The sequence below is a fragment of the Scatophagus argus genome, chromosome 5 (genome assembly GCF_020382885.2).
Source record: "Scatophagus argus isolate fScaArg1 chromosome 5, fScaArg1.pri, whole genome shotgun sequence".
Taxonomy (NCBI): domain Eukaryota; kingdom Metazoa; phylum Chordata; class Actinopteri; family Scatophagidae; genus Scatophagus; species Scatophagus argus.
In genome coordinates, this window is record NC_058497.1 from 21,474,746 (window position 1) to 21,498,239 (window position 23,494).

The following is a 23,494-nucleotide window of genomic DNA, read 5'->3' on the forward strand; positions in this document are numbered from 1 at the left end:
TGGCAGCAATCCGATTAAATGATGTAACCTTTGACCTGTAGGTGACCACACCACCACAGGAAGCCCGAGATTTTTTGTTTTTAATAACATATAAAAGCCTGAAGTCACAAATACAGTTTTCAATTACGGATGAATGGTTAAATGTCTGCTGGCTGGCCTTTACTTGTGTCCTTAACTGCCACTACATCAGTTAGGTTAGTTGGAATATAATGAAGGCAGTTTTGAGAGAGCCCTGGTGTCCCTACAATTGCTTTTGCACTGTTAGAGGCTTTTAGGCACAGCATTACATGCCACCATTCATTAAAATCTTAACATAACAACAAGAGTGCAACAAAATCAAGCAATTAACTGCTAACACAGACAGAAACCTTGATTTGCTACCAGCCCAGAGTGACTGTGTCTTATGCCACTTTTTTGTAGGCTGCTGTGGCAGACACTGGATGCATGTTAAACGATAAATTTTATAATATTTTATAAAGTTGAACACACTTGGGAAACAACCATCTGATCTAGACAAAATATATCTTTAGTAGCATCAAAACTACATCTCGTCAAAACTATTTTACACCACAACCATTTGATGCCTATTTTTTGTTTTCCTATATTTTTATGTTACATTGTTATTAGCAAATAGAAAAAAAATATAATTGTATACTTTTACCACATTGTACAAACAAATCACAAATAACACGTTACACAGAAACTACAGTCCTAGTTCTGTATTTTTCCTGTTACCGCCAAACTGCAAGAAATTTTTGAGTTCACAGTTTTTAATTCTTACAGTGTATCTACATGTATATCTGTCTATCAATCTATCTATCTATACAGATATATTGAACTAAAGCCCATTGGTCAGCATGATAAAAACCTAAATTTATCAATGGATTATCACCTCACAATGACACTATTCAACTACGACTAAAACACATATTAATAAAGTCTTTTCTTTTGTGCATTACAGAATTTATACACCTTTGTTAACAATAAGACAAGATTCATAATCTGTAAACAAACTCAAACTCATACCTCAGTCATATTATCGCAACTCTCCATTCCATTCTGCGGTTTTGCTCATGCATTATGCAGACAAACCACTAGATTTTAAGTTCATGCTCTGCATTAAGTGAAGGTCAACATAACGTGTCCCGACAGTCTTAACATATTGCTACATTTTGCCCATACAAATGAACACACACGCATATATATATTTGTGTCCTCATTATTAGACATTGTTCTTTCTCTTGTTTTGCTGGCCCTTGAATTTCATTTATTTTCATCTGGCTGGTTTTTTGCAAAGCACAACAACCTATTTGTTATATGCATGCTGAAAATAAACCTAACTTCACTTGTTTTGTAAGCAGGATGATTGCTTTGGCCATATGTTATAGTCTTAATACACAGGTCCACACACACCTGGGGGGATTTAGGAGCGCAAATAAAGAATATGATTAAACTTGACTGGTTCTGCTGCCTTTTTAGTTCTGTAGAATCCCAGGAGTAAAATAAACTTGGGAAGATGGATTTGGCTGCCGACTGGCTGTGCATTGTGTTTCTATGGTTTACACAATTTACTTTTCTAGGAAAGGACTTTAGATTACCTGCTGCCACCATTCCAGCTTCAGTAATCAAAAGAATTGTCCCTGACAGAGACGTAATGAACTAAAATAGCCTTGATGAGATCAGTGAGGCCAGGGTTGTATTGTCTCGAGGGAATAACCACCAACAGAAATAATCCTGATAAGTCCAAGCAGTTGTTGGAATGGAATCACTTTAGCAACACTGAGGTAAACAGTGGGGTGACGCTGAGGCAGACAATTATCAAGCATACTGACCCTGTTAACACAATGCGCATAACAAACCGTGATAGTATCAGTAATAACAAAATTGATTGCGTAGCTTTGCAGAAATTACATCTTATATCAACAATGGTCTGTATTGGTTTATTCAGCACACAAACGGACCGTTTGGGCTATTTTCCAGCCAAGGTTCTACAGTGCAGTGCCATAGTCACACTAGGTAAGATAAGATACTGTGATGTGATACAAGCATGCAGAGCAATAATCGGTAGTAATTGTTATTATAATGAAGACAGTATGAACACATAAGAACAAAACAATGATGATTGTTAAGAGTTTGTTTGGCTGCAGATTCAATTAATCCTGCAGTGTTATCCATGTATCAGGTTGACTCAATGATGTCACCTCTGTGTGTGTGTGCGTGTGTGTGTGTGGACATTCAGCTGAGAGGAAACTGAAAGTAAGCCCTGCTGTAAACGACGCGCAAAACAGAAGATTTTTAAATTATAGATGCATCTAACATAAATATGGTTTTATTGTATTCTTGTAGAAAGTTGGTATCTTTGGATGGCGCGTGGAACCATCAAGAAACAAAACAAACCAAGATTATGGATGTTAACAGCCACAAAAGAAAAGCTAGATGAGCTGGTGAACAAACAGCTTTGAGTATTTTGTAGTTTTACGTTTTGTTGTGTTCAGCACTGGCAAAACTCTAAATGAATGAGCAACCCAAAATCACCTACTGTTATTCTCATAAATATTTAGAGGTGGAATAAGTGGTACATACTAAAGTGAACTGATCTGCAGTATTTCAGGCCAGACCCCAGCTGCACCATTTACAATAAAGCACCTGCACATCAGGAGTCCGTTTGGAACCCTCTCTTCCTTTACAGACTGACAGTTCTATCTTTCTAGAAGGATTGGTCATTTACAATAAATTTGATTTAAATGTGATATGACAGAATATCATCAAACTTCCCCTCGCCTCAAAAATAAGCCTGAAGGTTTGGGTATGATCCAATTCCCTCTCTGCTATCGCCGCTGTCAGAAAGTTCTATTCATCTTCTTTTTCATTTTCTCTTGTAACTAGGAGCTGTCAAGGCCTGGGGGCTTTGCCTCACAGTTTGCTTGGCTATATTTATAATTGGACCCTGTCAACAGTGTCCAGTGCAACTCAACTGAACAGTTTGTTATGGCAGCTACTGTGTACCGATTTCAACACATGCCAGCTGTGAGATGGTTTGTATGTTATTAATGTGCAACAATAGGCAGGTGCAGACACAATGGCTGCCCGGACAACTTTGTGGATGGAATGAAAATCATCTCAGAGGGATCAGGGGGGACTGAGCACAACTGAAGTCAGATTCTTCCAGGCAATATAGGACTATAGCTATACCACACATTGGCAGGGGAGCACAGGCTGTTGGGTAAATCAAACATACAGAACAGCTGCTCCTGTAGCTGCCTACAATGAATACCACACAGAAATTAGAGTGTTTTTTTTTTCAATTTACAAATATTTTAACAATCAGACCTTCGACAATTTTGCATGGTTTCATCCAGCATTGTTAGACTCCCCCATAGAAATATATCTTAATCTATTCTAAAATGTCTGTGATCCTTATCTGGATATGCAGTGGTGCTCACTGTGTCAAAATCAAGCCTACTTTAAATCTAATTGAGTCGTTTTGACCTGCTTTGCTGTGCTGCACAATGTCTGCGTGGGTGTCCTCTTAATCAACACTGGCTCTCCAGACGAGTAGCAGCAGAGAGAGGCTGGATCATGACTGGGCTTGTCAGGAGTTGGGGAAGAATGATCTGTTGTGGGAGGTGTCTGACACATGGAGGACCTATGTGATGACAGGGAATGACAGCAGGGAACAGGGCAATGTCACTGGATGACTCTACCAAATAGAACTTTTAACTCATGCTTTAAGGGTGAATTGTGGGCTATTTGGCAGGGTGAAAGCTGTACTGTGGCTGCATGGATTGGCTATATTTTATGACAGTAAACATACTCACTTTCCTGCAGTGCTTACTCTCCATCAGCTCTGTTGTATATGTCTGCAGGCACTGTACACTCATTCACACATTCACATTGTCACTCATTCACCAAGCTAAACATAAAGACACTTTATCCTTGTCCAACAGATCCTGTTTCACCTGGAAATGCCACAACAGACCTGGTTTTCTTTAGGACAAATGTGGAAATATGCATAACTTCGAAGCTAAGGTGAGATGTCTCCTGGCGACGAGGGCTGTGAGATTATCCTCAGCAGCGCAAACCACGAGAGGGAGACAAAGCTTTTCTCCACTCAGATACTAGTGAAGACTCTTTGGCTGCTGTACTTCTGATTGATCTCCCTTATTTGCTTAGAACTAGTGTGGAAGATATTGAACAGTTTTTAGGGGACACCTATGGATAATTTTAGAACAACATCTGGCATGAGGATTTGGTCTGCTTTAGGTGTGTAAAATCAAGTCACGCGATTCGCACTTTTCAATTCCATTTCACAGCACAGGCTATAAATACCGCCTTATGCCCAAATATCACCTTATCCGTTCGTTTTTCTTACCTTATTCAACCCGATGAAGTCCTGCCCACGCGGCATCTTTTTGTCTACCCAGAATGACACAAGCCACGTCCATTTAAAACCTGATAAACGCATTCCAGCGGATATGTTAACCAATCGGCTGAAAGGAGGGCGTAACTCTACTTACTCCGGCAAAGCAGGAGTATGAAGTTTAGGTTATCAGTGTGCTGCTGCTGTGAGAGAATGGTGCACCTTGGTGCCCATAGATGCGTGATATTATCCAACTCTGATTTGATATTCCCGCAACTTTAACCGCCATACTTAGTTTACGAGGGTGTATGCGCAAAGTTCACCGTGCGTTCTCTGCGGTTCCACACTACAAATGGCTTGGATTATTCCCCCGCATCTGCACGGGACTGGCGCTGCTTTGATTCTGCTTGCCGTGATTCTGACAGGTGATGCAGTTGCGCAGGTTTATAACAGCTATGGATTATCATACGCCTTGAGGTCCGAGCTGTCAGAGGACACGATATTGGTCGCCAATAATGGGATCCGCGTGCCTTTCGGGAGATCAGTGTTCATTGATCCCATAAACGATTTGGTTATCCAAGTTCAGCCCGGTGATACATGCAGCATAACAGTCCTGGATAATGACCCGTTGTCTCAAAGGCCCGGACACCTGTCTCCGAAGAAGTTTCCGTGTGAATTTGGCCCTAACGACGTGAAGTATTCTCACTTTGGCTCTAGGAGTCCTCCGAGGGACAGAGTGAGATTACAACTCAGGTATGACACCCAAACGGATACCATTATAATACCTTTTATGATGGAAGTTGAAGTTATTTTCACACAGCTGGAAGTGCTAACCAAAAATATGCCACTCACTGTTGAGAAACTGCTCGGTACGAGTAACCCCATCGACAGAAGAATTTTAGAATTCACCTATGATAACAGCGCACAACAATGCAAAATAGCCCCTCTCTCTAGTGGCAGCATGCTGCCCAGGTATGGAAAACTTGTGGATGAGGACAGCCTTGGAACAATGGTGGACTGTGATGAATTTATTAAAATGAATATTCGTTATCAGCACACTTTTGCTCTGAAGTCACCAAACAGAGATTACATTCCGATGCTTGTGGAGTTGCATGATAAGGAAGGCAATTTGCTCAAGCAGGAATTTTTCCAAATTTTGGTGAGGATCAAGGAAGGAGAGGAGAACACAGCTCCCAAACCCAGCTTTGTTGCAATGATGATGATGGAAGTAGACCAGTTTGTAATGACAGCGATAACCACGGATATGCTGGCTGCAGAAGATGTTGAGTCTAATCCCGACGAATTAATTTTCAACATCACATCCTCCCTGTCCTTTGAGGAGGGCTACATAGTGAGCACAGATGATAGGAATTTACCAATAACCTCATTTTACCAAGGAGACCTCAAAGACTTGAAAATCGCTTACAAACCCCCTGCTGTGGATTCAGACACTGAGCGGATTTTCCAGATTGAGTTTGAGGTTGTGGACACAGAAGGGGCTGTGTCAGACCCTTTTGCTTTCATGATTGTTGTTAAGCCTATGAACACATTGGCCCCTGTTGTGACTAGGAATACTGGCCAGTTACTGTATGAGGGACAGTCCAGGCCTTTGTCCAGTTCACAGAATCTGGAAATCAGCGATGAGGACAATTTAAACGAAGTCAAAATCACTGTTATTGATGGGCTGAGGCATGGAGAATTAACTGTTCTGGGCTCAAGAAGGAAATTTTTCACCCCGGGTGACCTTGATGCTGGAGTTGTCATTTATCAACATGATGGCAGTGACACATACAGTGATAATATTATTTTCAGAATGACAGATGGCACAAATGAGGTGGAGTTTCTGTTTCCCATCACTGTTGTGCCAACCGATGATGAGCCCCCAATAATCAACGCCAACACTGGCTTGGTTTTATTCAAAAACCAAATGATGCCAATCTCATCACTTATGCTCAGTGCAGCAGACATCGACTCAGAGGATTCTTCGATAAAATTCACAATATTGCCTCCCTTTTCCACAATTGGGCAGGTGTTGCTGCGTCAGTCAGAGGCCCCAGAGGACCCATCAACCTGGAAATTTAATACAGAGGATGAATTGTATGAGAAAGTAGTAACCGAATGGCTACAGCAGGATATTACTGATGGCAAACTCTTTTACAAGCATATTGGGCCTCACAGCACCAGCACAGTCATGGATCAGTTTTTGTTTAGAGTCCAAGATGACAATGACCCACCAAACCAATCAGGTGAGAGCTCATTTATAATCAAAATTCTCCCCGTGGATGACATCCCACCTGAACTGTACCCTGGCACGACTCTCCAAATGACTGTGCACGAATATCAGCTTACTTATTTCCGAAAGAAATTCCTCCGTTATACTGATCTGGACTCAGAGGATCGAGATCTCAAATACACAATCATCCAGCCACCGACAGATACAGATGAGAATAGCCCTATTGTCTTGGGAGCTCTGGTATTAACTGAGAGGCCAAACACTGAAGTCACAACTTTCACTCAGGCACAAATTAACCACCATAAAATAGCCTACAAACCGCCTGATCTTGAGCTTGGAATTACCACTCATGTTGTGCAATTTAGGTACACTGTGGAGGATGTTTCTGGAAATAGTGTAGAGGGAGTTTTCACCATATTTTTAAAGCCTGTGGACAACAAGCCACCTGAAATAACCAACTCTGGATTCACTGTGCTTGAACGCGGCACACATATCATTACAAGCACCGAATTGGACACCTCAGACACAGACACAGACCGCAAACAGATATCCTTCACTGTTACTCAGCCTCCACTGCATGGCCAGATGCAGTTTTCATTCTCTGACATGACAAAAGGAGACACATTCGGCCTAGAGGATATTGGAAATGGCAGAATTTCTTATATCCATAATGGGGATGAATCCACAGTTGATTTGATACAAATAGACGTCAGTGATGGAGTCCATATTGTCCCAATTAATATAAGGATTAGTGTGAAACCAATTGATGATGAAACTCCTACTATCAGTCTCCCAGCTGGTACAATTGGCTCATATATAGATGTATTGGAAAATGGAGCAACAGAAATCACAAGCAATGTCATACAGGGAAGAGATGAGGACACAGATGACCTTCGTTTGACCTTCATTGTGGAGGACCCGCCATCATTAGGTGAAATTCTGGTGAAAGGTGTCCCGTCCGGCACATTCACCCAAGCTGATATCATTAACGGATTTGTGGTCTATGCTCATACTAGTGGGGAAATAGGCTTGGCCACAAAGGAAGACTCTTTCAATCTCACTTTGACAGACATGTCTGATGAGTGGACTGTTGGTGGAAATAAGATCACAGGTGTCAGGGTTCATGTAACTATTCTTCCCCTGGACAGCCAGGCTCCAGAAGTATTCGTGGGGCCACAGTTCACTGTTGTTGAGGGAGAGAAGAATGTAATACAGATTCTTCATATAAGCACAAATGATGTCGACACCCCCAATGATGACCTCCTCTGTACAATTATTGTACAGCCAACTTCAGGGTATGTGGAAAATATCTCCCCAGCTCCAGGCTCAGAAAAATCCAGGTCTGGGACAGCTATTAGTGCTTTCACCATCAAGGACATCAGACAGAATCACATTTACTATGTTCAAAGCATTCACAAAGGAGTTGAGCCAGTGGAAGACAGGTTTACGTTCAGATGCTCTGATGGCATCAATTTCTCTGAAAGGCACTTTTTCCCTATCTCCGTAATCCCCTCTAATGATGAAAAGCCTGAGATTTACATGAGAGAGTTTGTGGTTATGGAGGGCATGAACATAGTCATTGACACTCCCATTCTGAATGGTGCTGATGCAGATATCCCCTCTGATCAGCTCACATTCATTATCACCAAACCCCCCATGCATGGATTTATTCTCAATCAGCTCACTACCGGCACTGTCTCTGTATCTAACTTCACCTTGGATCAGATCAGGGAGGCCTCCAGCATTGTGTATGAGCATGATGACTCAGAGACCACAGAGGACAGCTTTGATATTGTTCTCACAGATGGAAAGTTCAGTGTAGAAAAAACGGTAATAGTTATGATTATCCCTGTGGACGATGAGACCCCAAGGATGGCAATCAATGATGGCCTTGAAATTGAGATAGGTGACGTGAAAGTCATAAACAATAACGTTTTAAAAGCTACTGATCTGGACTCTGAGGACAGCACGCTAACTTATATTATTCGCTATGGGCCTGGTCAGGGGTATCTACAGAGGACAACTCCTTCAGGGACTTTGCAGAATATCACAGTTGGAATGAACTTTACACAGAATGAAGTGGATCAGGGTTTGATTGTGTACATCCATAACGGGCAAGAGGGGATTCGTGACCTTATCAAATTTGATGTGACAGATGGCATCAACCCTCTGATCGACAGATACTTCTATGTCACAGTGGGTGGCATTGACATGGTTTTTCCGGATGTCATCAATAAAGGTGTTTCCCTTAAGGAGGGTGGCAGGGTTACTCTGACAACAGACCTGCTTAGCACCAGTGACCTTAACAGCCCAGACGAAAACTTGGTTTTCACAATCACCAGAGCTCCAATGAGAGGACACCTGGAGTGCACAGACACACCTGGGATGCCAATCTCATCCTTCACACAGCTTCAACTGGCTGGCAACAAAATCTACTACATCCACACTGCTGACGATGAGGTGAAAATGGATAGCTTTGAATTTGAAGTGACAGATGGCTACAACCCTGTGTTCCGCACTTTCCGCATTTCCATCAGTGATGTGGACAATAAAAAGCCTGTCGTGACAATACACAGCCTGGTGGTGACCGAGGGAGAAAACAAACTCATTACGCCTTTTGAGCTTACAGTGGAGGACAGAGACACCGTTGACCGCCTCTTGAAGTTCACAGTCACTCAAATCCCAGTTCATGGTCTCCTGCTCTTTAACAACACCCAGTCTGTCACCTCTTTCACGAAGCAGGACCTGAATGAGAACATGATCAGCTACAAGCATGATGGCACAGAGAGTGTGGAGGACAGCTTCTCCTTCACTGTCACTGATGGCACTCACACAGACTTCTACATCTTCCCTGACACAGTATTTGAGACTCGAAAGCCTCAAGTGATGAAGATTACCATCCTCTCGGTAGATAATGGGGTACCTCAGATTGTGGTGAACAAGGGTGCCCCAACATTGCGGCTTCTTGAGACTGGTCACTTGGGGTTTGTGATCACCAGTAAGACTCTTAAAGCAGAAGACAGAGACAGCATTCAGGATTCTGTGACCTTTAGGATTACTGTTGTCCCAGAGCACGGGTACCTGATCAACCTTGGCAAAGGAAATGCCACTATCACCACCTTCACACAAGGTAAGAGAGCTGCATTTTAAATGGCTTTGCATATCCGTGACGTTCCATTAGATTTAAGTGTACTGCAAAGGCTCACATTGAAGACGGTTTTTAATTCTCTTGAGCCCACTTTCAAACTCACTTTACATTTATTCACCCTGCCAAATGTGGTCCCCACGATGCCTGAAAAATGCTGAGTTTGAATATAAATGTATTTGTTTTCAGTAAAGAAACTGGAAACTGAAGCTTATAGAGATGAAGTATGCCAGTACCTCAGGCTGACCAGATCTCACTGTTGGAGTGCATTTTTTAAATAGTGCCTAATGTATTTTGCTTTGGGGGAGAGCTGGTTCTGATTTGCACATTAATCAGAGTCATAATTTCTAACAGAAGACAAGTGGTTTACAGATATTATGACACATAACAGGTGCAGGGTATCGGGGTAGCAGAGTTAGAGTACAGTCAATATCCATGTATTCCCTGCTTTTATTTACTGAGTCACTGTAAGATGCTCTCCTCAAGAGGCCCTTTCAATATTTCAACAGTTCTCACAAGAGTAAACAGATAGTAAATAAAGAAATCTCCTGGGCATTTGAAAACTGTGGCTATGCATTTTTATGCATCAGTCCCTTTGAAGGGAAATGTTTTGACATCAAACACTGAAGATAGCAAGGGCTGTAAACTTCAAAATCATTCAGATCCAGGGCTATAAAGAACCTCTAGCATCATACTATCAGGAAGGCAAACATACGGCTGTGATGGAGCCTCAACAATCAAGCCATTCTTTATGTAGAGATAAACATCCCATGTTACGAGACAGTTTCTCATTTTAGATTCCCCTGACACTATGCAGCATGCACATTTCGTCACAGAGCCTCAACCTGCTTCATATAGCAGGGCTGAGGAGTAGTTATTGACAAAAGGTCTGTCAGGAGCAAATTAACCATAGAGCACTTCCCCACTTGTTATTTTAACCAAATAACAAATGTAAACATTTATATCATGAATATTTGTGCATTTTTTTGTATATTTTTCAGCTGATATTGATGACATGAACATATGCTATGTTCTGAAGGATGGCGGCAGTGCTACAAATGACATCTTCCATTTCTCACTTGAGGACAATGGTAAGTTCCTTTATTTAAACATGCCCTCTTGAATGTATATTTATTTGGTAGACACACTTTTACAGCTGAAATGAGTCCTTGTCAAGCTGACTTTTGAGGCTGAAATGTTGAATTTTGTTTGAATGTTGGGTCAAACTTAACTTTAAGAAACTTATATTTCTTTAAAAAAGGAAAAGAAAGTCTTGTGTGTTTATAATGTGCCTAATTTAGCAGAATTACTGAGGAAAAGCTGTGTGAACAAATGCGAGAGAACAATAGCTTCACACGGTTTCTTGTTTCAGCATAAGTAAACAAGAAAAAGCAGTGAATAAGAAGCAAAGGAAAATATACCATTTACAGACATCTTTTGTTTATGTCATGCTCTGTTGATTTCCAGTCAACCAGTAGGTCTGCCAAAAAATGTGAATGGCAGAGCTCCCACGCTTATTAACTTTTCTGTGAACATAATCTTAGTCTTACTGTGCAGTATACCACAGGAAGCTCAGTCTTATAGCACCTCATCCATGATCACCCATTGTTTCTTCCATGAAAGGGCCTCCTGATTTAGAAAGTAATGATTGATTTAGCAAGTAAGTAATTAGTAGAACAATTAGTGGAGACCTTCCTTCCACTGTAGATATGTAATCAGGCACAGGCTCAGTGAGTGGTTTGAAGCAATCGTGCTGGTGTTGCCGATTAGCAGAAGCAGCGTGCCTGACAGTGTGTCCTTTTTTGCTATCCTTCAGCCGTGATGAGTGAGCACAAAGGAACTCTCTAACAGAGGGCCTCTTTTCCCACAAGCACCTCAGTGGGCCCCCGTGTGCATTTTCTCATCTCTCGACTGGGGACTAATGTGGTTTCAGCTGAATAATACACAGGTCAACATCAATGCCAACAGGTAGTTGGGGTGCTAATGAGTGATGACAAAATGCAGGGGAGTTCTTGCCAGAAGGTGCTACTGAATGAAAGTGGTTTACCTGAGTTGCTGGCAAGTACCTAGCCCATGCAGAGTTTGCTGCTGAATGAGATTCAGATGGTCCATTTGTCATTGTCTCTGTTGGGTTATTTGTCTTGGATCTCTCTGGGCTTCTATTTGCCCATCACTTTCTTTCTCTTTCTAGCTTGTTTGACGCTTGATGACATACTTGTATCCAACATTGGTAGTGGTAGTTTATCTTCCAGAACTTTGCAATTGGATTTACTTATTCTTTTTTCAGCCCTCCCTGCAGTCTTTTACATTATCATTAGACTTGACAAGAGGATTAAAGACAGCATATGTCTTATTCTGTCCTCAATCAAAGTTATCTGCTCAAGTGAAACAAAACATAAAATTGCAACAGTCGGACACATCACATATCTCTAAAATGTTATTCTGTGTCAGGAGAATTGTGCTTTATAGTGGCACCTAAATGGCTGGACAAATTGATGAAGTATTGTTGCATGACCCATCCTTAAGGACTCAACACACACTGCACTGCAGCTCGTGAGGCACTCAGTGAACATTTTTTAATAAGATTTAAGCTGTGCTGGTGGCTGCCCTAAATCCCCAGACAGAGCCTCCAGCTCTTTGAACAGTCGTGTTGGGGAGGAGCTGAATAGTGTACACTGGCACACAGCTGCACTCTGTCATGTTCAGCCGTGGAAAACATTCTCCTCCTCACTTCAAGTTCATTGGGAAATTTACCAACTGCATTTGGCATTTGATTTTAGGGTGAAAAGTTACTTTTCATGACGCAGCTGCTCAGTTGGAGTCCCGGAGTTTTTGCCAACAGCCGTGATGAACCATGAAAATCTGCACTGCTCTCAGTTTATGTATGACTGCTAATTACTGAATTTGAACTGAACAGAATTTGTATGTATAATATGCAGGAATTTTTGATTGGTGGTCACTGTGTTTACAGTACATACTATATTAATAGACAGGTCTGAAATCAGCCTGTTTTCTGTTGCCGCTGCTCGGTGTACTGGGATCAGTGCCCCACACAGCTGATTGTTAAAGGATTTCTGCTGGCTCTATTGTCATTCCAAAAATAAAGTGACTTACAATCTGCACTCATTACAGGGCAGGGCACTAATTTACTCTTGGCATGTTTTTCCCAATGGGAGAATGAATGGAGAGTGCTAAGCCATTCATTATGCCCAATTCCAAACACTTATGACAGTCTGACATCTGACCACAATGCTGTTTTAGCTGCTGAAGCTGAGATCATAGTTTCTCTGTTAGATGGCACAGCAGACAGTCTTGGCTCTCTTAGATTGAGTTGAGAGGGGCTGAGCTCTTGGCAGTGAGGCATCTGCAGCTTGAAGTGTCATTTAAACTTTAAATGGAATGTTCAAAGTCCATATTTAAATCTATATTGACCTGGCTAGCCTATGCTGCAATAGTGTTCTTTGCTTTAAGAAGGCAGACTTTTGTGATTTTACAAGAACTGCTAAAATGGTTGATACACCCTTCATGATTTTTTATTTATTTATTTTTGTCTTGCTCAATTCTGCTCATGTAATTTAGAATTGAAGAGAAGTTGCTGTTTCGCGTAAGAAACTAATGGATGGGCTCTCTGCCACAAATAACTACATGGCAATTAGACCAAATTGCTTATCATTTTTAATCAGCATGTGTGACATTATAAGAAGTACTTCCATGTGATTGCAACTTTTAACTCTGTGAGGATAGAACAAACTTCAAAATAATACTGAAATCTCTTCAAAATCATACTGCATATTCTTTGTAATATGTTATAACTTTATAGTGATGGGCCATTTTATCCTCTGTCTCCTGTTTCTTAGTCATTTCATAAAGCTGCCACCATGTGCCGTCATAGTTGTATTTAACATGCCTTTGTCAAAGACGAGATAACAGGGCTTATTTTCTCAGAGCTGCTTGTGTGTCTTACTACTTGTCAAGCTTGTCAGAGTGATTATTGAATGAATAATCACAGAGGACTGAAATTACACAAATTAATTTGTGGGTGTCTGTTTACTGTTTTGGAGAAACATCACACCTGGACAGCACAATCTCAAAACAGAAGGGTGGGCCAAAAACCTCTTTAATTACTTAGAAAGTGTTTGTCAGTGTGTGTTTGTGTGTATATGTGTTGCGGAGTTGAGGGGTGGCTCCTGTCATTTCCTGTCAAGTCAGTTAATTGCTGTGTTTCACTGGACTCTCTTCACATCTCTCCCCTTGTCTCCTGTGTATTTGCGTGCCTGCAGGTGAGCTTACCTGAGCACACACAAGCCCTGGCCTTCCCAAGCATTTGTTTGTGAAGCTGAATCCCTGTCTACCTCTAACCAGTCAGTCAGCATCAGGGATGTTCCTACTGACAGACACATTGATGTGGCTTTTGCTTTTTCTTTACAGCCATTATAGCTCCCTTTTTCTTTAACTGAGCTTCAAAGATGCAGCAAACTGATCACTTGATAAAAATGTGTTAAAAAGTTTCTTGGGTTTTCCATTTGAGATTTGCTTAGTATGCAAAGTGCATAGAGAATGAAAATCAATAATTCAGATTTGTAGTTGAATGAGTCTACACAACACAGAGCTAATTCCTGACTGGCACATTTTTTTTTCTACCATCGCAGCCCTTAAAACGGAGAGGAATGTTTATTTTTTTGCAGTTTCTATTGTAAGTTTGCAGCATGTACCTTGACAAGCATGTTTTGTTTGTTATTTCTGCTTCATGTAACAAGATAAGTTCAGGTCACTGTCAGTACCTCCATAAGTCCGCTGAACCATTTTGGCCTGCAATAACATCTGCCGTGTAGATCTTCCACATCTTCCATGTTAGCAGTGTGTAATCGCTTGTGACACTGAGTGCATACTTGAATCCATCTCCCTTGTCTTGCCCTGCTGTCTAATCCCAGGTTGGGTGGGTGGGTGGGGATTATCTTTCTCCCCAGAGTATGCGAGAACACAACAAAAGTGAGGGGGGACATGCACTCACATGCAGTTGTGAGGTTAATACGGACATTGCGTGTGCTGTAATATCCCCATCACAGCATGGTGACGACTCTGCAGTTTCTCTGTGTCTTTCTACCCTGTTATTAATGTAACAGTCTCCCCTATGCTTTTCCTGGGTGGTATAACATTCCTCTGTCCTTGGAACCTGGAGCATGAATCATAATGCATAAAGTATGCTGTAAGCTTCAGCAAATTACATAGCTGGTCCAGTTGTGTTTTTAACAAATTTTAGGTTGTTAAGTTTTCCTCACCATCCATCTGTGCTGCAGCTAATAAAATATTAGGTTGTCGTTTTACTGTTATGGCAAAATGTTTTGTGGGAAACATCTGGGAGTTGATTAGAGGAGCTATTCCTGAGTAACAGCTGCTTCACTTTGGGGATGAAAAACTGAATTACAGAGAGAATTTAGGCTAATTGTTTTAGATGGAGAGTGATGTGCATGGCGTACTGGCCCATTATGTCTTTGAGACATAATTTTGATTATCCAGTCTTCTCTATTCAACACTGCAAGGTTTATCTCCAATTTATTTGCTTTTAATATGTGTGCAAAGAGCAGAGATGACGAAAATCAAAGCACATCTGGATAGTGCTAACCAAGAACCTATACTCAAGGGATGAAACATTCATTTTGATCTAACAGACTTTTACAAAAAGATTAAAAAGGCAAGTAAGCCAAAGCATGTTGATGAGAGGTTGTGAATCTGACAAAATGTTTCGAGTAACATTAGTCCTTATTTTCTTCATCAGCACACGCAAGACATATTAAATGTCCATTCTCTGCCATAATTTTCAAAATTGTTATAAAAAAAATACATACATACATGTATGTATTATACATGTAAAAATACATAAATACACCTGGCTTCTCCGCTTGTTTCACCATAGTATGACCTTGCAAGCTGATGGAATTGGTTCCTTATTTATGTTACATATGAATCCCTGGCTGTCTGAATCTGTTTCTCAGGTCCAAATCAGATATGCTCAGCCATGATGCTGACTGCTTATTTTGCCCAAGATATGTGCTTAACAAGGTAAAACTTTGATGTTGACTGAAGGCGGCCTTTAATGATTTATGATGATTTAGAAGAGCAACATCAATGTCTTATGTATTTTTAATTCTGGTGTATATTACATGAAATTGGAGTGAAACACAGGTAATGCTTCTAAGATCCTTCCACAGTGATGTGCCCTCATTTTCCCTTTGGAAAACAGAAAGGAAACCCTGCTTGATGATTACCCTCCTCTGTCTTAAAATGCCTCCAAAGTAAGCATGTGGAGCTAAGGTTAACAAAGCAAAGGCAAATTCCCAAAAGTATAGAAACCCCAGGCCCGGGCTTGTTCCCTAGATGATGATATGTGTCGTCATACCTGCCTTAGGATATCAGTCTAGCAGAACTGTGGTTGTTCAAGCACTAAGTTTGCAGAAAATCCTTCTTTTGTGGAAAAAACTTGCAGGCTGGGGTTTGTGTTATCTGGTTTGTGTTTTGACAGTCCAGAGTCCCATAAACCCCAGCAAACCTAATGAATGCCTGTATTTTAGCTGTAATGCTCTAGCACTGGCAACAGGAGAAGAAAAGAAATGTGTAAAATGGAATGGAAAGCGAAACTGTTCAGCATTTTGGAATTTTTTCACATCTGTAATGAAAAATTAAAATTAAAGTTAGTCTCTCCTGGGAGCGTTGCATTTGAGTGTTGTTTGATTTTTGGCCAAAACATATCAAAAGATTTAATGAGTGTTTTGACAAATATGATATTCAAAGAAAAGAGATGGAACTGAGAGTTAGTGCTGTCACTGCTGTGACATCCCTGTTTTTCACAGTAGCGGTGCTTTTGTTCAATTTTGCAGAATCACTCTGGTTAATGTGTTTTTGGCCCCTGAGTCCCAGCAGTGGGCCAGAGATGCTCCTCTCAGCCCTTCTGCATGATAAGTCTCTGACAGCTGGGCTAAGGCTGTGGTGTCACAACTCTCTCCAGCTGAGCCTGGGTTTCAAGATTGGAGCCAATGCTGGGTACACCGCCTTTATACACGCTTTTTATACACAGACATTCACTCACACACATACTCACAGACAGTTGCACACACAAAGCATCCACCATCTATCCATCTCAGGACCAGCTGCCTGGTATAATCAGAAATGAAGCTGGCACTGCTAAAATGTTGCATCAAGATGCTGGGCATCAACTACGGTTTAATTGATAACTGCTTTGTCTTTGATTTCAAGCTGTTGTCTCTTTTGATTAGAATGCTATTATGTAGGCCAAGAAAAACATCAGCTCCTTTCATTTTGATGTCATCAGCATTTCAGTGTGCCAAGAAAATATATGCAGAAGAGAGAAATGTTGTTAGAGAAATGTTAACGTTTTATGCATTCCCAATGAACAAGGCTGGAAAGGGTCTTGAGAGTTACAGGGCTCTCATCTCATAAATGGTGTGTATGGAACCCTTTGGGGATTCTCTGCATGGATCAAGCTCCGTCTCACCACCACATGCTCCATAAGTGGAGCCTGATAGGCAGGATATGAGAAGTCATCTGGCTGAGCAATGGGAAGAGCAGTCAGAGGAGATGAGCAGTCAGAGCAGATGAAAGATAGAAGTGCTCTGTTGGTCCCAGTATAGGAGGGGGTAAGGCTTTCTGTCGCCTGTAGCGATAGCATGAAGGTTCTGATGCACAGTTCACAGCCTGTGTTGACAAGTTGTGAGGGCTCTAATGTAGTAGGTGAGCTCTGTGTGTATGCAGCCTCATCTACTTGTGAATAGAAATTATTTTGATATTTACCATAGACTTAATTGGCCTACAGACAATATAGACTAATCTTTATTTGTTTGATTGCTTGTTTTTTGCTGCATGTAGATTTGAAAAATTTTAAGTTAAGTTAAAATGTCTGGAGCAATCCGGGAAATGGTGCAGTGTGCAGATCAACCCTTCTGCCATAAAGAATGCTGTGGAATGTCTTGCTGGCTGAAATTAACTAGACCATACCCGGGCTTATCTTGGTCTTCCAGGACATGGGCTTGGAGTGAAGGGTTACATATTAGCAAATGAATGGGAAAAGAGAAACAAAGACAGGCCATAGGTTGAGGTTGCTGGTTTAGACAACTGGGCAATGTGGTACAGAGGTTACATTTAGTTCCTTAAATCTCCAAGTTATTTGCTGAAATGACCAGAATCACCATAAAATTGTTTTGTAGCATTTTAGAGGTTGTCACTGGTCCATAAGTCATATGCAGGAGCACGTTGTGTTTCATTACAGGAAGGGAGCGTTTCGTGCTGTTTAAGTCTTGTGACACCTTTGGGATAATCAGCCAACAGATTTAATTTGCACTTTACTTACCTTCTAAAGAGTTGATCATTTTTCAAAGGGCATTCAGTGTGTGAGTTAAAGTGTGACAGAAACAGCTGAAGGCAACAGTGCAACTTCTGCACGCCTCTCATATTCTCCTCCTTTGACATTTAGCTTTCGACCTTCAGGTCTAATAGTTTTCTGTGTCTGTGAAATAGCACTCATCATGTTTTATTACTTTATTCCATTCCTTGGGGTCCAGGGGTTGCACTCTTTACAGCAGGCCGTGGGTCTTTTTTTGCTTTGAACACCCATTGTCTCTGAATGGCAGCCTGACAGAGAGTGCACCTCTTGCGGCTTTTTTTTTTTTTTTTAATTTATATTTTATAATGAGCTTCAGCTTTTGAGCAGCACTGCTGTTTCATGCTAACTTCAGTCAGTTGAAAAGCAATGGCAGCATTCAACCTGTGTCACAACAACATCCTCTGCCAAGAGAGTAACTTTGACAAATGGCGTTAGGGGTCGGTGATATGACCCTAAAATAATGTCACAATTTTCTGGATATTTCTTCCATCATGATATTCTTGATGATAATGCAAAGGTGGTTTAGAACTCACAATAGCTGTTGAGCTCCCCTTGTACTTTTTTTGTAGTTTGTTTTATTGCCTTTTTTTGTTATTACAACCTTGCATTTCTTACATATTACTGTGGTTTCTTGTGCATATGATCTTTTATAACCAAACCACTTGCATACTACTGAAGTCTAACTCCTCCACCATGGAGCTGGTAGCCTTATTGCTTTCCCTTTCAGCCATGCTTGATGTTGCTGTGTGTGATGGTGAGAACATCAGATATATTATATTACAGTTGGCTATTGCATACAAATAAGTTCCTGAATGTCATTTGCATGGCCGCTGCAAAGTCACAAGATCCATCTTTGCAACTAAAGAAGTGTCTCTGGCTTTGCACCAAACGTTCTTTGAGAACGTTCCAACCTAAAATTCAAATTCTCCAACAAAGACATCCAGAAGTTCACTTTGCCATGGTTCTAATGCAGGGAAAAACACTTGCAGTGTCTAAATGAAATTCTGCAAGCATCTTTTGAAGCCATCTTCTTTTAACATACCTTTATGAATTTTTGAACCCCTGGTTTGTTCCCCTGCACAAATATTCAGTCCAATATTACAAGAAGGTGACAATAGCAACACTAAATCCTTAGACATTTTCTGCCTTCTATTCATGAATGCAGGAAATGCTTATCTTGAAGATGCAGGTTAGTGCAGTTCCACTTGAAGGCTCCTTTTCACCAGTCATGAACAAAAACCAAGGGTCATTTAGCACTTATTTATTTAACACCATTTCAGCTTTTCAGGGAGCTTTTTCCTCTCAGACAAAAGTCTTTAACATGTGAGGATATGCAAGTAACAACTGTGAAATGCAGCCGAAACATGTTGTTATATATGAAACCAATGGCTGAGAACAGCCTTGACAAACACCCGGCTCTATTAGTATGGAGATCATGAGTCTGTGGGACTGGGATGGGGTTTTATATTCTCTGGCCTCACACTGCTGCTTTCAGCAAACAGTCTACCATTATTCGGTCTGACAAGAGAGCAAACAGTGCGCATTCAAGGGTCAAGAAAAAGCACGTCCCCCTCTCTCTGTCAAATCCCTTCATCCCGCATCCTTATGTTGCTTTGTTTTCTCTCTCATTTTCACACTTCCCCTTGTTTCTCCTTGTAATTTCACTACCTCTGTTCTTTTCTGTTCAGTCACCAGCAGCATTGGAAAGTTGGGGTACACTGAACACTTGCACTTATAACAATGCAAGCCTTTCAGTTCCTATGACAGAGACAGATTTTTGTCTCCATGAGCTCATCTCTTCAGTCAGGAAGTGTGTGGCACAATCTGTGTCCTTCAAGATAAGCTCAGAAGGAAACTAGCATGGTATTCTCTTACAACTTACTATTCAGAAAGGTATTTTTATGAGTTCATGTATACATATATAATGTCTAAATGGTTGTAGATATATTTTGCCAGTTTCCCCTTATGCATCTTTATCTTTTTTTTAGCAGGTCACAGATTTCCCAAAGCTACTTCAACTTTGGCCTTGTGGCTTTCAGAGAGTTCATACTGTACATAATTGACTGGTAATGAGCGAGAAACTCTTGATTTTACCTCTACAATGACCTTTACTTGTGAATGCTGAGGAAAGCCCTGCAGCTGCTAATTTAGCCTTTTGTTGTCATTTCCCGTGCTATTGAGAGTTCAGGCTTTTGCTCTCTAAACCGTGTGGCTGACTGTTAATTAAGACACTTGAGGCTGCATCCTCTTTGACAGACAGGAATGCCATTCAAAGGCAATCAAGGAATACTTTGTCTGACCTCACCTACACAATTGAACAAAGTCCTCAGCGATGACTTTTAGAACTCTTTTTGGGTGGTTTCCGAAACTAAGTGTCAGCTAACAGATTTATTTAACTACTTATAAAGAGATGCAGTAGAATTAGACTTTTAACATTTCTAGTGCAATAATCATCATTTTGCTGAACGAGGCCAGACAACAAAAAGATGCTGAATGCTTAGTGTACTTAATATGGTAAATTATTCTCATACACCATATGCATTTAATAGTGACTTGAAGATTTGCTCCAAATTCAGTTTACACGAATCATGATCTTTTTAGTGATTATAGCTTAGCCAAAAAGAAGGAAATACTTTTGAATAACTTGTGCCCACCCAAGTCTGAACAGTCTCTTTTCCAGCCTTAATGATGTAGCCCAGATCAGGGATAAGACCTGACCTTGGGTGCTTGCGGACTCCCCATGCCTTTAGTTGGAAATCAGCAACCCGCGACCGAGTAGATCTTCTGTAGAACTGTGCATCCAGAGTTGGTCACTTGTTAGTCCTTAAGGTGTTTGGAAAGATTCTGTTTCAACTAATATTTCCAGGCGAGGCTAATAGGATTACACTTAAGCACCGCTTATGTTTGCATGTAGGCACAGAAAAGTGAGTGATCCCAGCAAATATCTAAAGGGGACTCTTTTTTTGCATATTTACTATTTGACCGATATTTTTTCACAGAATAATATTGAATGTTCCTGAATTACTATGGAAAAATAATCTCCCTGGTGTGGGTTTTGTGTGGAGTGTGTTCTGTAATGGATGACAGATGACGTCATTTGTGGCAGTGCATCAGGATGCTACACTGTGAAGCAGACTGCCAGGACAGGCGTGACCGTCCCCTACTATCATATTGTACAGTATTTGCCATTGACACCTTCGTCTCCTGGGCTGCAAAGGTCTAAAATAAGAGCTCTGGGAATTCCTCACTGCCTTTCAACATAGGCAAGGTTGGGCCTCCTTTGTTTGTTTGTTTCAGTTTGGAGTCAAAGTCAGTGTGGGAATAAGATGAAGGTTGCTGCTTTGCTTAAAAGCTTTCTTTCTGTCCATCATACTGTGGAGGACAACATTGAATTTTGAATTTTTCTGAGGTGAATTTTATGATCCACAGAAGAAACATTTAACTCACTAATAACTAATGAGTTAAGTGCTTTACTTTGAATGACTTCATGTGGATGCTGCAGCATTTTTAAAATATTCTCTTGCTCTCATGAGCTCCTCTGGTTCTGTGCGCATTCATCCATCTCTGTTATGTATTGACTCAGACCAGTTGAAGTAATAGGTTGTAAGTCATATTGTCAGGTTTTGCATTGTAAGATTGGACAAAGGGAAGATTTTTCTAATCTATTTCTACAACCGGAAATTCACTGTCAACATAACAAGATAATACTTCGTGTATAAATCTCTGAGCTGAGATGTGAAACACCTGCATTTCTGAACTACTTCTAAACAGCTTCAGCAAATGTTTATTTGTGATATGGGAACCGAAAATTTAAAACAAGAAAGTAATTCCAGCCTTAGTATTCCAAATTTAGAATATGTCGCACTGAGAACTAAATCACCTCTATAGTTGTGGTTCAGATGTTAATCTCAAAGAACGCTCCCCGCTGAGAGTAAAGCCTTGCTTGCTTTAAGCCTTGAATGGCTCCCTGACCCAGCAGCTTTGTTCAGAAGTGCCTTTGGCCTTTCTTTCAGGCCCTTCAAATGTCGCCTCGGAGTGACCACTGTGTCAGAGTGGACACAGAGGCGACAGCGGCCAGAATGGACCCTGCGGAGAGAATTTATGGCAGACCAGTTCCCTGAAAGGCTGTACCGGTTGAAAAGGGATTAGGGCCTGTGAAATCATAACAGTTCTAAATCTTTCAAGCCATGGCCAACTCGTTACAGCTGATACAAGGCTTAGGGTGATTAGACCATATCTCTCTCTCTCTCTCTCTCTCTCTCTCCTTTGCCATGTGCTTTCTTTCCTTCAACAGGATTATCATATCCCTTTTCCCTTAATTGGAGAGATGAAAAGTATGCTGGCATGGTCTGGTACATTGTGGGACTTAAAGACGACTCAGTTAATAAAGTTGATGTAAGTTGTGATGATAGAACGAGTTAATTTTCCATTGCAAACACGATGCTTTATCATAGTTTTTCTTCAGAACAGTATTTGTAATTGATTATTCTCTAGCCTAAATGTAAAGTCAGCTGGCCACTTTGTCTCTCATTTGTTACCGTGGAGGCAGCAAGGCACTAAAAATGTCAAATGCAATCCTTCTACCACAGCAGAATTTGAAATGAACAAGACAAAGAAAACTAGACTCACTAACGGCCGCTGTAGTCATACTCTATAATATTATAATCTTAAATAGAATGAAACAGTGACCGTTTTGTACTCATAGAGTATATCTGCTTGTGGGGCTTTAAGCTTTTTTTCTGCCACTGTTGCCAGAGGAAACCTCATCAAGTGATGTACATGGAAAGCATCCATCCTCCAGGTATCATGATTAACAATGTCATGGAGATCTACCCATTAATTTTCAACCTACAAGACATTTTCACAGGCTTAGGTGTTAGTCAAGGGGAAATGTTGCCCTGAATGAAAGGTCAGGCATCGTGTCATCTTCCTGGAAACATGAATATAATCATAAAAATGAATCCTAATCTTTGTGGGAGTGATATTTAGCTAAGGATCAAAATGTTTGACCTGCCGCTCATCACTATATTGTAATGATTCAGTGGCTTTTATAAACTTGTAATTATATTAAGTGAATTGGCTTAAACTAGACTCTTAAATCTGTTACATAAATGTTTGCTGCTCCCAGTGCAGGTGCAAAAACTCCCGATCCAGCACTTTTGTATGCATGTAAACAAATGCAGCGTGGGAAAATGAAGCACAAATTTACACTTGATGCAGGGTATCCAAAATTGTGCTCCTGCATATGAAACAAATACATGCAGTATCTAGATAATTCAGTGAGTCACTTTAAAGTCACATTTTATCTTGGCATTGAAAGGCTGAGCTAACTGACTCAATAAGCTCAAACTGCCACTAAAT

At 40.9% G+C, this 23,494-nt stretch overlaps 1 protein-coding gene across 1 annotated transcript in view; it reads left to right on the forward strand.

The window, feature by feature from the left end:
• The first annotated feature begins 4,536 nt into the window (after positions 1-4,536).
• frem2b (FRAS1 related extracellular matrix 2b) overlaps positions 4,537-23,494 on the forward strand; it is a 51,442-nt gene continuing 32,484 nt past the window's right edge. The window contains exons 1-2 of the mRNA XM_046389626.1: positions 4,537-9,723; positions 10,740-10,829. Coding sequence (XP_046245582.1) covers positions 4,713-9,723; positions 10,740-10,829 — 5,101 coding nt within the window. The 5' untranslated portion in view covers positions 4,537-4,712. The remainder of the gene's footprint in view (positions 9,724-10,739; positions 10,830-23,494) is intronic.